The sequence below is a fragment of the Typopeltis vanoorti genome, chromosome 10 (genome assembly GCF_054136105.1).
Source record: "Typopeltis vanoorti isolate ZY-2024b chromosome 10, IOZ_Tvanoo_1.0, whole genome shotgun sequence".
Lineage (NCBI taxonomy): Eukaryota > Metazoa > Arthropoda > Arachnida > Uropygi > Thelyphonidae > Typopeltis > Typopeltis vanoorti.
The window spans coordinates 85,481,939-85,497,614 of NC_143558.1; the positions used below are offsets into that span (position 1 = coordinate 85,481,939).

General features: G+C 34.8%; 1 protein-coding gene across 5 annotated transcripts in view; it reads right to left on the bottom strand.

The window, feature by feature from the left end:
* The window catches only part of LOC150102559 (echinoderm microtubule-associated protein-like 2), a 373,793-nt gene that overhangs the window by 94,116 nt on the left and 264,001 nt on the right, over positions 1-15,676 (bottom strand). For all 5 annotated transcript variants that reach the window (XM_090399817.1, XM_090399820.1, XM_090399815.1 and 2 more), the window contains one exon: positions 501-626. In XM_090399817.1, the coding sequence (XP_090255943.1) occupies positions 501-626 (126 nt within the window). The remainder of the gene's footprint in view (positions 1-500; positions 627-15,676) is intronic.

A 15,676-nucleotide genomic window follows, 5' to 3' on the forward strand; every position in this document is an offset into this window, starting at 1 on the left:
TATGGCCTTCCTAAGATTCACAAAATAAATATTCCCTTAAGACCCATAGTTGAAGGCATTGACTCGCCCATAATTTATCTAAATATCTCGCCTCTTCCTTAAAACACCTCACTGGTAAATCCTCTTCTTACATCAAGAATTCAGCTGACTTTGTTTCCAAGATCAATAACCTCAAACTGAACAAATCAGATATGATGGCAAGCTTTTCACGCTAAAATGTATAATTTGTTAAATGTGTAATAAATATCAATTATTTAAAAAATACCTCATCAATCACACCCTAGCCATAAGTAAGAAATATTTATTCATGTATAAAGTACTCAATAGTTATAATTATTTGCAGAAATTTATAATTATCTGACAGAAACTAAAATATCCCCTAATTGTTTTGAGCAGTGTATAAAGGACACATTCCAGCACACTCTTTCATTCCCTTCTGTTACATCATCTAGTCAACAAGGATTAAAAAAAAAAAGGAATAACGCAGAATACTAAATTACCTGGACTACAATAGAAAAGTTTAGAGATAGAGTTCCTTGTAGTATGCGATTCTTTGTTGTCCCAACAAGAAGCATATTGCCTTTTCCCTGAGATAATGCTCTTACTCCTCCAGCTTCTTCAGGCAACTATAAAAATCAGCTTTGTCATTAGTTAAAACATTACTACAAAAAATGTTTTTAAAAAATTAAAGAAATAATTCTTAAATAATTAATATATTGAAAAGTTACATTTTCAATATATTAATTATTTTGGTCTAAAATATTTAACAAATCTTGAAAAACAAAATGTCACACAGTAGTTCATGTTAAAGATGCTTATGTTCAAGATGCTTATGTTCAAGATGCTTATCTTCAAGAGCATACATATATGTCTGCTCTTGAAGATGGGTTCACATAAAGATCACAATGTAGACCTTGAAACTAATTAAAGTTATTTAACTCAAACTATTAGTTGTGCCAATAAATTTAGTCAAGTACAATAAGCCATTTGGTAACAGTGAAAGGAATCTTGAAAGTTTTTTTTTTTTCCCTTGGTTATACTATAAATTAAAGATACCAGGAAATTATATTATTGGTTTAATCCTTTATCCAAGTATAAGCAAACAAAGTTTGCACATGAAGCATGGTTATACTATAAATTAAAGACACCAGGAAATTATATTATTGGTTTAATCATTTATCCAAGTATAAGCAAACAAAGTTTGCACATGAAGCATCTTCACAACTACTGGGCTACTTGTATATAGAGGCTGATGACCTCACATAAATTGGCTTAGTATTGCATAATACAAAGCCCATATCCTTTTGGGTGTGTGTAAAGCTGTGTTTGCTTACACTTGCATAAAGGATTAAACCAAGAATATAATTTCTTTGCATTTTTAATTTATAGTATAACCAAGTGAAAAAAAATTTCAACATCTATTTCTGATTCAGAGTAATTTAACAATAAAATGATACACCTTTTCACTACTTGTATATAGGAAATATATCATTTCTGCATTACTTCAACCTTGATATTCCTTTAGGGCAGCGTTTCTCAACCAGGGTTCCACGAGACGTTGCTAGGGGTTCTGCGAGAAATAATAATGAATAGCAGCGGAAAATAAATGAACTTAAACAGCGGAAGAAAATAATAAATGTTCTCTGAAAGGAATAAATTCGAGTTCGCGTTAGTTGTATTAACTCCCACTAGGATGCGAGGCAATGCTGTCCGTGATCCACTTATCATACACCAACTGGAGCTAGTTCTAGCTTTTGCTAGTGTCACTTATGAGTCAGTGCAAGCAAGAAGCGCATTCAGTCTCTTATCAATCCTATGTGTATTCTAGTGTGTAGGTACGTATTCACTCATTAATATGAAAAGTTTGTATGTTTTCTCGGCTAAACTCCACTTTACGGTGATTGTTTTTTTAGGAGAAATTGTAAAATTTAGGAGCTACAAGCCTGTGATTCGTGTTGCTCCTAATCTAATTTTTGGGAAGGTTACTCCTTTTTTTCAGGTTGCAGTCGATAGTTTGAGCAATTGATTTTTGTCATTTCATCAATTTATTAATTATATCATTGCAAATTATGAATTTAGGTGTTATGTATTTATGAAAGTTAGACTCAAATAAATAATAATTATGTTTAAATAATATTATTAATTACATTATTTGGTACTTATGCATTAATGGGGGCCACCTGATTTTTCATGATTGTTTAATTTCTTTTTACTATACTTTTTCTATTATATTTTTATTAATTTACTAAATATTATATTACTAACATAACTGAATCTGTTTTATAAACTAATTTTCTTGGCCCTTTAATTTAACCGATTTTTTTTTAAAATGAATACTTTTAATGATAGTGCCACATGTATTAAGTATTTTTATTGTTCCAAGATCAATTTCATTTGAGGTATGCCACTGTTAGCTAACCTACGTGAAAATATATTCCCACATTTAATTCGATATATCGATAGTTTGTTCTGAATGGTGAATAAGGTTACATAAGTGCGTGTGTAGAGGCTTAAATGCTGTGAGGACATCATGTTGGAGGCTTAATGGATTTTTCGAAATCTAAGATTTCGAAATACGAGCCATAGACTCAGCCCCACTCAAACCTTCTATCTGGCTAAGATATGTAGATGATGTGTTCTCTATTTGGCCTCATGGCCCAGACACGTTAGACTCCTTCCTCAGTCATCTCAATAGTCTACATCCAAGAATCCAGTTCACTATGGAAAAGGAAAAGAACAATTGTTTACCCTTCCTAGACACCTTAGTCACACGCTTGCCTAATGATACACTTACCTTCACCGTATACAGAAAACCCCCACACACACAGGCAGATACATTCACAAACTCTCCCACCACCACCACCCCTCTCAACAATATGGCATTATTAAACCTCTTACCAAGAGAGCCCACAATCTTTGTTCCAGTGGAACTGCCCTCACTAATGAGCTTAACTACACACACAGCACTTTCCTCTCCAATGGCTACAGCGATCACAGTATCAAAAAAATAATCAACTCCTCCCCCAGTCCCCTTCCTTCTCGTCAACAAGATTTTAAAAATGCCATCACCATACCCTACATCCGTGGCACATCTGAAAAAATAGCCAAGATACTGAAACAATACAATCTACACACAGCATATAAGCCCCACCGCAAACTGGCTACCCTTATCCGTTCTACGAAAGATCAGCTCCCTCCTCTCTCTCTGCCTGGAGTTTACAAAGTACCCTGTTCCTGTAAGCTGGCGTACTTTGGACAGACAGGCAGATCAGCATCCATCCGTCTAGAGGAACACAAGTCTTACATCTTCAAACACAACTATGGCCATTCAGGCTTGGCTGACCATGTTTTGGACAACACCCACAGAGTATCATGGAAGAAAACCACCATGCTCCACCACAGCAAATTCAAGAAAGAGAGACTTTTCTTAGAAGCAGCAGCAGCTCTCAAAAACCAACCAAATCTCAATAAATATGGATGCATTAAGCTTCCGAAGATTTGGGAAACACTCATCACCAGAGTTCCCACCTTACATTCCAGGCCACCTACTACTACCCTTAGAGGGCGCTCTACCTAGATAGGACTTTAGTGTCACCCACGTGGTTGGGCTTAGTATTGTTTGTTATTTGTGCATATGTTACATTAATTTTCTTGTAATCCCCGTAGATGTCCTAGTGACTAGGACGAAATATAGGAAGTATTAAAGTCTATTTTAATTCTTTTTGAGTGTTGTAAAAAATCCATTAAGCCTCCAACATGATGTTACATAAGTGCTTTGCACGATGCAAACAACGATCACCATATACTGGAGTTGTTCCATTTTTTCTCTCTCTCTCTCTCTCCCCATTTTCCCATGTATTTCTTTTGTTTTCCTTTATGTATTGTGCTTCAGTTTTATTAGCTAATTTTGATTTATCATATTTTTTACATTTTGTATTTTATAGAAATTTCTAACCGTTAAAATGTGGAAATTTTTGAAGAGAAAAAATCCAGAGAATTCTGAAGGGGCTAGTGATGAAGAATTAGAATCTCATACCGAATTTCAAAACACAAATACAAAAAAAAAATATTAAAAAGGTTCATCTTTACAATGAAAATTACTTATGGGCTTTACATTGACTGGTGATCCAGATTGTCCTCTTCCACTGTGTCTCATCTGTGGCAAACAATTTTCAAATACAGCAATGGCTCCAACAAAATTGAAAAGACATTTCACGAAAAATCATAATGATATGGAAAATAAAAGTGCTGATTATTTTAAAACGCTATTGCAATCTCAAAAGAAACAGAGTGCAGTTTTTATGAATAAATTCAGTGTCAGTGAAAAGGCTCAGGAAACAAGTTATTTGGTAGCAGAAATTATTGCACAGAAAAGGAAAAGTCACACGGTTGATGAGAACCTAATAATGCCAGCATATAAAATTATAGTGGGTAAAATGTTGGAACAAGATGCAGTATGAGAAATTGAAAACATTACACTTTCAAACAGTACAATAAGTTGACATATCCATGATATGTCAAATGACGTCGAGGAAGTTTTATGTGATAAACTGAAAAATAGCAGTTTTTCCATCCAAGTTGACGAGTCATCAGATCTTACCATAACTGTTACATTGTAGCTTTTTGTAAGATTTGTTAATGAGGGTGAAATTTAAGAAAACTTTTTCTGTTGTAAAGAATTACCTAAGACAAGCAGAGGAATAGATATATTCAATATTTTATCCTCATATCTAAAAACAAAAGGTCTTTCTTGGAAGAACTGTATTGGCATCTGTACTGATGGTGCTCCATTCATGGTTGGCTCCATAAGAGGTTTTGTTTCTCATGTAAAAGAAGAAAATACTGATGTTGTCTCAACACACCGTTTTATTCACAGAGAAGTGTTGATGTCAAAATCTCTTGGAGATGAACTGAAAAAAGTTTTTGATGCCACAAAAATGGTTAATTTCATTGAACTGGCCTTTGTTTAATGAAATTAACCATTTTTGTGGCATCAAAAACTTTTTTCAGTTCATCTCCAAGAGATTTTGACATCAACACTTCTCTGTGAATAAAACGGTGTGTTGAGACAACATCAGTATTTTCTTCTTTTACATGAGAAACAAAACCTCTTATGGAGCCAACCATGAATGGAGCACCATCAGTACAGATGCCAATACAGTTCTTCCAAGAAAGACCTTTTGTTTTTAGATATGAGGATAAAATATTGAATATATCTATTCCTCTGCTTGTCTTAGGTAATTCTTTACAACAGAAAAAGTTTTCTTAATTTTTAAAAAAGATTTTTAAACATTCTCCAGACAGAATGTTTAAAAATCTGTGCCTGAACAAAGAGCATATAAATCTTTTGCTCTATACAGAAATCGGTGGCTAAGTAGAGGAAAAGTTCTAAATAGGGTGTTTGAGATAAAAGATGAACTGCAAAGATATTTTCAAGAAAACAATAAACAAGATTTTGCTGAGTGTTTTGAAGATCAAAAGTGGGTGCAGATGCTAGCCTATTTAGCCGACATTTTTCATTACATTAATATGCTGAACAAGTCACTAATAGTAACTAATAACAAGCTTGTGACTAATAACAAGTCACAAGCAGGGCCCCGGAGAAAATATATTAACTTCAAGTGACAAGATTCTTGGATTTAAAAGAAGGCTGAATCTTTGGAAAAATCATGCTGCAAAAGGGAATCTTGATATGTTTCAATTACTGGTGGGGCTTAAAAGTAAAGAAAGATATCATCAAATTTCAAGTCTTATTGTAACCCACCTGGAAGAACTGATGATAAAAATCGAACATTATTTTCTGTCCCTTCCAACACAAATGTATGATTGGGTGAGAGATCCATACTCAGAATCTTCTGCTTATCCTGAGAACTTGACTTTAAGAGAAGAGGAAGAACTTTGTGGGCTGCAATCTGATTGTATATTCAAGATGAGATTTACTAACCTATCCCTCGACAAGTTCTGGATTTCTGTTAAAGAAGAAGAAGAGGGTGTTCGGTTTAGAATAACCGAACCACTAATTTAGAAAAAATGAATCTGCTAGTTTCGGACAATAATACATACCAACTCGTTAACTACGACCCAACCAATAGAATAAAAAAGAAAACAGAGACACTACTTAAATCAATTATTACATGGCCCTAAGATACGGTCAAAAAACTACTTCTGCACTACACTCGTTCCCCGAGAATTTACGGGCTACTGAAAACACACAAACAAATTCGGGCTATCACCTAGCCAAGAAATTAGCAGCAACACTCAAGGAGATGGTAGGTCATTCCCCCCTCCCTCCTATATCAGAAACACACAACACTTCATAAACATAATCAAAGACATTATTTAAATTAAGGGGATATTAAATCCCACATTGCTTTAAAACCGAATAAGAAACTCAAAGATTGGAATCAAAGAGTTTCATGCTGAATAACTATAAACGTATTGGCGACTACTAGCATAAGCTAAAGCATGTAGTTCAAGTACGTAGTAGAAACTAGCGCAACTCGTAGCAAAGGTGGAGAAAGTTCTGATCGCTATTCTTCGTATTTTTCATAATGTAAAACCAATCTCCTAGAAGATGTATGTCATACATTATGGTGGGAGGCCACTACCCAGATCGGTTTCAATCTTTATTGAGATCTCATCAGTGAGTAGCAAGACCAAAGTATAATACTAAGGGTATAGTGAAAAGAACTTATATACTCTGCTATACGAGTAGTCAAAAAGGTGCACCCATAAATTATTTAAAATAAAGAGCCAATAGGCTTCATTTCGGCAATGTAAAGCATTATCTAAATTAAGGGGATATTAAATCCCACATGGGATTTAATATCCCCTTAATTTAAATAATGTTTACATCGCCGAAATGAAGTCTACTGGCTCTTTATTTTAAATAATCAAAGACATGACATTAGAAAAAGATAATTTATTAGTAAGTTTTGATCTCTGCCCTCTTTACGAATGTCCCAATCAATGACACAATCCTTCTTTTACAGAACAAATTCTCTCAAGATATCACGGCACTCTTTGCGCATGTATTACGTTCTGGTTATTTTGTATGGCAAAATGCTTTCTACCTACAAAAAGAAGGCACAGCCATTATCCCCCCCCCCCTATTGCTAACTTTTATGTGGAACATTTTGAGCAACATGCTTTAGATTCCTCTCCTTTAAAACCCAAAGTCTGGCTTAGATAAATTGACGATGTTTTCATGATCTGGTCCCATGGCCACCAGACACTAGCCACTGAAACAAACAACACAAATGCATACAGTTCACAACTGAGATTGAAAAAACAGAACACACTTCCGTTTCTAGATACACTTGTCACATGTCTTCCTTCTGGCAATCTTTCCTTTACTGTTTACCAGAGACTGACACATACTGGCCAACATATACACATAAACTCCTACCACCACCACCCAACACAAAAACTAGGTGTCATTTATACTCTAAAAAACAGGGCTTTGAAGATCTGCTCCAATGAACATGCAAGACGAATTTAAAGTTATCAGCAATACTTTTCTAAAAAATGGTTACAAGCCAAAACTATTAACAAAATTCTCTACAAGACCTCAATAAAAAACAAAGATAAACCAGACTACAATAAAACTATAACCATTCCTTACATTAAAGGAACATCAGATAAAATAAACAGAATACTACAAAAATACAACCTCAAAGCAACCTTGAAACCTCCTGCAAAATTAAAAAGCTTACTCAACTCATCCAAAGACCAACTCCCTCTGCTGGCCCACCCTGGAGTATACCGTATTTATTGCAACTGTAACATACCATATATAGGGGAAACAAGATGCACGATTCCTATCAGACAAAAAGAACATAAATGACACATTAAATATAATAACTATGGTGAAGCTGGCCTTTCTGATCATGCCCCTGAACACCTTACATAGAATTGACTGGAAAAGCACCAGTTGTTTACATCACACCAAAACATGGTATGAACAAATTTAAGGAAACCTGTGAGATTATTATCAACCACCCTAATCTGAACAATAATGATGGTCTAAAAATCAAAAACATATGTAAGGCACTTCGACCCACGGAACCTTCCTCTCTAAGAGTAACTATAAACAGGACTGTAGATAATCCAGGATCCTAAATCAAAAATAACAATTGTAATGCTAAAAATAGGACATCATTGTTACCAAAAGAAAACTATCTAAAGAAAGAATGTTTTCTCATGTTATCATAAATAGAATTTAGCTTGATGTAGTTTCTAAATAATTAATTAATTTGTAATTTTTTTTTCCACTAGAGGTCATGTCAGTAGAATAACCTGTGATCAAATCATTGTTTCTCTAGCTTACTGTATGTAATGTAACTCCGCTTGTACTGTATATTTGTATATGCTCCAGATGATGATCTTAATATAAAGATCTAAACGTTGGGAAATTAAAAGAGTTATTTATAACACGGTTGTAAAGTCCATAATTTCTAAAATGAATGCTGATCACTGTGCAACACTAAAAGAAAGGAGCACATTATGATAGCCAGATATATATGAAAGAAATGAATCATGGAGCACTGATTGTTACGGAAAATGCCAATTACATGTAAATGCTCATTCCTGGTTTCTAAAATTCTTGCCATACTAAGATTTGACAGGTAATAATACCTATGAAAAGAAATGGCAAAGTAGTTCCAGTGAAGTGACAAGCAAAACTGAGTAAAATGAGAGTATTTCATGTGTTATAGTGGTGAAGAGCACATCTGCATCCAGACTATATGAAGTTGACTCAACTTCATATAGGCTAAAGTTGAGTCAACACTATAAGGTGAACTAAACAAATGTTAGGTGATGAGATATTCGATCTGAATGAAACCAATTTATGGAATTTGTACTGAATTTTCTCGATTTTGTTAACATAAATAACTTGATGTGGAAAGTATCAAGGTTGTGCAGTAAATAATGAAACTGCACTAGTGAACAGTAAACATGTTTAAGGGTCAATGTTCTGAAAGCATTTGGCATTTCTGTAGGGAACATCTAAGAAATTAATTGCTTTCTATAAGCCACGTTCATGTGCAAGAAATAAAAGAGAATGTTCAAAGCTTTATGTGAGGGAAATAATTTATGTGATGGTTGCAAAAATATATAGTCCACATTTAAGTATGGTCACATTTGCTTATTGAACTGACAAATTTTTTTGCAAAAATCAATTGAATACATCTCTGTATTAAGAAATCAAAGCCAATAAATGTCTACATCTTCAGACACTATAATTAAATTGTCACACCACTATAATTAAAACAAAATAACTCAGACAGTAGTCTCAGTTATACAGTTTATTACAAATTTTATGCATGCAATTAGGTAGTGAAAATATGTATTGGTGTTATATCCAATGCCAATTCTCACTGCTGCCATTTAATTTATAAGAAATGGATGTCATCTAGAATTCAATCCATTTGCTCTTCAAAGCAAATATAAATATTCAATCCAATTGAATGAAGAAATAGATTAATTATCCTTTACAATAAAGAAATCTTAGAGGAATTTAAAAAAATTTTTCTTCAAAAACTGCCTTCCCATGTGCCACCCACTAAAGATATATGGGATCCTTTTTTCCTTTACCAGTGTTTATCATATACCTTGCATTTGTGAACTATCTAATTTTGAGTAGACTTGCACATGTTGGCATGTGTCTGGAAAAATAGCTAAGAACACATTTATTTTTTTTCAAGGAGGAAAATCAGGCCAAGAAGACCATGCAATTCAAATTAGTTAGTTTCCTGAAAGAAGCCATCCAAAAGCAGGCTCTACTTCAAAAGGTAATTCAGGAAAATCTGTGAAATTTTTTTCTTATTTAGAGACCAATCTTCAATAAATATATGTCTATTTTAAGATTGGTCTATAAGTAATGAATTTTTCTACAAGTATTAAATCTCAAGACTGGAAAATATTCTTGATATAATATGTCTCAATTTAAAAAAAAAATCATATTTGCACAGCTGTTAATAGCTTATCATGAGTTCATACATCAAGGGCTGGTAATTATGAATTGAGAGTGTGCTTCTTAATCAATTAATTTTCAATATTATTACTGAGGATTATTTATTAGGTCAATGCCAAGTAAATGGAAGGAAACCTCTGCACAGCTGCAAGAAATATAGAGAATTGACCAGGGTTTCTGACCCAATATCCAATCCTAACATAATAATCACACCATGAAAAGTTCAGACACTAATGAGGATGGTCTCATTAGTTGTCAGACTTTGTCAGACCATTCATGAGGATGGTCTGACAATTTGGAACTTAAGTGACCAAATTTCATTATCTACTGGCTTAAACCCAAAACAAAACTGATGATATAACACATGATGAAATGTCATGCCAGCTAAGATGCTAAACAGTTAAACAAGGCCCCTGCTATTTTGTCAGGAAACAAGGGTGAACAATGAAAAGTCAACTACTGAAAAAAATCCAATGTCTGAAAAATTATAGATACGCAATATAAACATAAGAAGAATATATATCGAAAACAAACGAAATCCTGCTGAATTAGGGAAGTACTATGCCAGCATAATTGTTGCTACTGAGACAAAGAACAAAAAAACAAGTGAAATCCTGCTGAATAATAACTAAGATATGCTACCTTCTGGCAACAATAATCAGGGGCAAGGAATAAAATGCTATAGCATATCATCATCAAATTCCTGGCAGGTGTCCTTAGGGATGTATCAGATATTATGATAGTACTTTTCGTAGACAGGCTTATACGTTGGTCATGCATTACTAAATCACTTGAGTTTTCAACCACTTGATATGAATATAAATTAAATTACACAAAGTGTAATTTAATTTATATTCGTATCTATGTTGTCAATTCCTCAAGTGATTTAGTTATGATAGTACTACATGAAAAGTTTATGCATTATTACCAACTGTCTTTAGACAAATTTCCTCCAAATCAATCTGTTTATCTGTCGGTACTTCAATATTATCAGATTTTATATATTTTGGTCTAATAAGGAACTTCTTACTGTATCAATCCACCAGAACTTGGTCATCCTTTGGGTCTTTTTCTTATCATCTTGAGAAGAAGAAAAAAAATGCTAATTTTGCTAATGTTTCCTCACGCATTCTGTTCATGAGACCACACAACCTGAGATTAGTTCAGTTAACACATTCCTGAATATTAAAGTGAAGTTCCTTCCTAATATCCTCAATATTTAATATGATTCTGCCATTAATACCATCTGTTCACATCCCAAGTCTTTCTGTAACTCTCGCATCTCTGGTTTCCAGTCTTTGATCAACTGTTTTAATTCTAATTCAGCTCTCAGAGCGATAAGTTAAAATTGGTTTGAACACTGTCTTTTTACAGCTAGTGAGTGTTCTGGCTAATTTCTCCCTTATTCCATATAAATTTAGCACATGACCAAGCATCTGAGTGACCATATGGCAGCTGTTGATGTCCAATGATCAGATGGAAGTTGGGTGCCCATCTGGCTGGAGCCACAATTTTGAAAACAGCAAAGCTGACTGGTTTCTCAAAAGGTGAGATATTTCAGGTGTTTAATCAATGGAAAAAATAACCCAGATTGCTTGTCTAAGAGGTGTAACTGTGGTCCTAAGACAGGAATAAGATTGCCACCATCTGAGAAGGCTTCTACTGTACAGTACAGACAACGAACCTCCTGTGTGAAGCAACTGACCAAAGCATTTACTAAAGGCTCTTCCCGACTCATATCTCACTGATCTACGCACAAGGAACTGAAGAGAATCAGTACTGGGAGTTGCCAAAGGAGGTCCAACATGATATTAAATAAAAGTTTCTAATTTAGCAACCAATAAGTATAACTACTGACTTACAATTCATATATAGACTATGCACTGATGATTATAATATCCCATTTACACCATATAATTGTAACATTTTGAACAGCTTTTCTCTTGGTTCCTTATCATATGCCCACTAAACTGAAACACAGATCCTTTTACATTCCCATTTTTCTCAATTATCTGTTTTCAAGTGAAAATCAGATTCTCCCAACCTCTATTTGGTTGGCCTGAATCCAGCTTGTTATTCTCCAGGGTATCCTACCACAAGTTTTCTTGCTTTTTCTCAAGTATGCTTGTATAAATTTTACAAGGAATACTTAAACAGAGAAATTCATCTGTATTCATATTATTTTATTTCCCTTTTTATAGATGATAATACAAGAGCCCTACTCCAATCATCTGGAAGAATTCAACCATCTGACCAGGCTTTCTGAATTATGCACAACAGCTACTGTAAAACTTTTATGCTATATTTGATTACTGGTTAAATATCATCTACTCCAGTTGCTTTACATTTTTTTTTTTACATCAAGTATTAATTTGTACTCCTGACTGTATTCTTCTTGAATGTTTTCAACCACTTTGCTGTCACTGCTTGTTTCATTTAGCAATCTTTCAATGTAATTACTCCAGACTTCTAGAATATCTTTACCTTTAATTTTCATGTCGCCTTTATCATCCCTGATGTATTTTGCAGAACTATTTCTTCCATGTATAAGCTTTCTCAACAGAGTACTAGCTTTTTCAATAGCCAGAAGCTATAGCATTCAACAGTGAGCACGAGGATAAACTTCTTGAATGGGCAATTTCAAGTAGAGTAATGTAAGCAAAAATGACAAGTGGGAATGCACAGTGAGATAAGTGATGTGCTGATGAGACTTCAATAAAGGTCATTAGCTTCTATATACAAGTAGCTCAGTCGTGAAATGACTTCACATGCATACTTTGTTTGCTTACACCTGGATAAAGGATGAAAAAGAATATAATTTCTTGGCATCTTTAATTTACAGCATAACCAAGTGAAAAAGACTTTCAACAGATATGTTATCATTCTCGTAGACAGGCTTATACGTTGGTTATGCATTATTAAAACCCTTAAGGAATTGAACAACATAGTTAAGAATATAAATTAAATTATACTTTAATAAATATTTCCGATATTTCAGCAACGTCACGTTGCCATCTTTTAAGTTCTTGTTCTAAATCCGATATTTCGGCAATGTCATGTTGCCATCTTGTAAGTTCCTTTAGAAGATGGCAACGTGACGTTGCCGAAATATCGGAAATATTTATTAAAGTATAATTTAATTTATTTCTTGACTAAGTTGTTCAATTCCTTAAGTATTTTAATAAGATATGTTGTCAGTTGAATGAACATCAACTTCATTCTTTTCCTCCTATTTACCTCTCTTCACCACACTTACATAACTTCCGGGGATGGTCTCTGGTTCATCCCCTCTCACCTTCTAGTCTTTTTATAATCCCCCTCTGGATTAATCCAATAAAACCCCCCTCACTAACTTAAACATCTCTATTATATCACCTCTTTTCCTCCTATCCACCAAACTCTTCAAATCCACATTTCTTCAATTTCTCTCTTTCTCCATAGCCAACATTCCAGAGTTCTGATATCATCTTAGTCACTCTTCTCTGGACCCTTGCCAATGTTTCCACATCACAGTGGAAACCAGGTGACCAAATCTGAGCACAATAGTCCAAGTGTGATCTGACCAGTGCTTTATACAGTAGCACAACTACTTCCTTATCCTTACATGTTAGAGTACTTCTTATCATAGCAGCACTACAATGTGCAGTCTCTGCAACATTTTTAAAATAACTAAACTTCAGTCTACTGTCATAGTACACAGCCTTATATTTCTGCACTCCAAAATGCAATACCTCGCACGTATTAATATTAAAAATACAACCCTGCTCCTCTGTCTAGGTCAAAAGTCTATTCAAATCTTCCCGAAGGGAATTAACATCATCAGTACTACTTATAATTCTCCCCAACTATGCATCATCAGCAAACAAACGAAGACCCTCAGTCAGTCCACATATCATTTACAAACCAGTTAAACAGCAGGAGCCCAAGAACAGAGCCCTGGGGAATGCCATTGGTTACTCTTTTTTGAGACACTGCTCCATCATACGCAACATGTTGGTATTGTTCAGAAAGTCAATCAATGATCGATCTAACCAATATACTAACCATTTCATCCTCTGCTTATCACCAAATTATCATGTAGTAATCTATCAAACACTTTTGCAACTTTTGCAACTTTGAACAAGTTCAAGAATATCACTGTGTAACACACTCATCACCTTATCCTAAAATGCAAGTAGATTGCTAAAGCAAGACCTACCCTTATCTGTACTTACCATCATAAAGAATAGTATGTCCATCAACCCAATCTTGTATTCTAGTTCTAACCAATCTATTCAACACCTTGACTACAATTGCCGTTATATAGACTAGTCTATAATTCAAAATTTCTCTCCTAGAAGCATGCTTATGGAGTGGTACTATCCACTCCTTAGAAACCTTACCCACTGCAAGTTTCAGCTAAGCTAACGCCTATGTTGTTCCCGAATAGGGAGTAGGCGGGGCTGTTTACCCTATCTAACTTTTGGAGACTGAGTGGGCAGTTCAATCTCCACTGGTAACCAATCAGAGAGAGATAGCTGGCCCAAGGCTATCACTGATTCATCGGTACGCAGTGAAGAAGGCGGCAAGCTAGTGCCGCCATCTCGTGGTCTCTAACCCTAACACGATATTTTTAATGTCTGAAAATAGTGTGGGTTCTATGGTCGATTTTCTTGAGTTTACGGGACGAATAACCCGAATTTCCGGGAGAAAAAACCCGCTAGCCCGTGCCAGAGATCGACTAACTCGAGAACCGGCCGAAACAAGGCTTAGAAAAAGTTCCTCTAGTCGGCGACTAGATTTGAACCACCAAATCCTTTCTTCTTGCGGTCAAGCGCTGTAGAGTGCAAACCCCACTTCTACTGAGCTACACAGGCTCTTTTAACTGCAAGTTTTTCATTAAATAATCAGGTCAAGGACATAGACTGTTACGCACATTCCTTAAGAATATGTGGTGATATGTCATCCATTCCCACAGCCTTATTAACATCTAACCCAATCAAGAATTGATATACCTCTGATTCTTTCACTTCCAATTCTTCTAATACTTGCCTCCTTTCTATATACTGCACAGCATCATTTACACCAGTATGATATATGCTAATAAAATGCTCTTTCAATAATTCCACTATATCTTTTGTAACAGTCACACTCTGCTGTCATGACTATCCACTAGTGTCAACTTGCCATAATTATTCTTTCTCTTGTTTGCATATAGCAGATGAATTCCCTGGAATCAGCCTTGGCCTGACCAGCCAATCTCCTCTCATACTACACCTTTTCTCTCTTTACCATACTCGTCACCCTTCCAGGTCTGCACTTTATACTCTTTTATGGATCCGATCGCTACTAACTGCCTTGTACCTCCTCCATAGCATTTTCTTTTTCAACACAGGTTGAGTGATTTCACTGTTGATCCATTTCACTCCTACTCTATTTACTCGCTTAACTATTGATATGCATACAGTTATACATTATTTGTGTCAGATACTGCTTTATGAATTTCCATGCACTGTTAACATCTTTTCTGCACATCATCTACCCAACATATTGATGCTGGTTGCTTCAGTCACATACTGCTAAGATATTTATCTTTCAGAAATTCAACAAACTCACTTTCTTTCTTCCTGTACACTATCTCCCCCTTCCATTCTATATTCCTGTAATTAATCATAATCACCCACATTATACTTCCACATATATCTGTTTTGGCAGTAACCT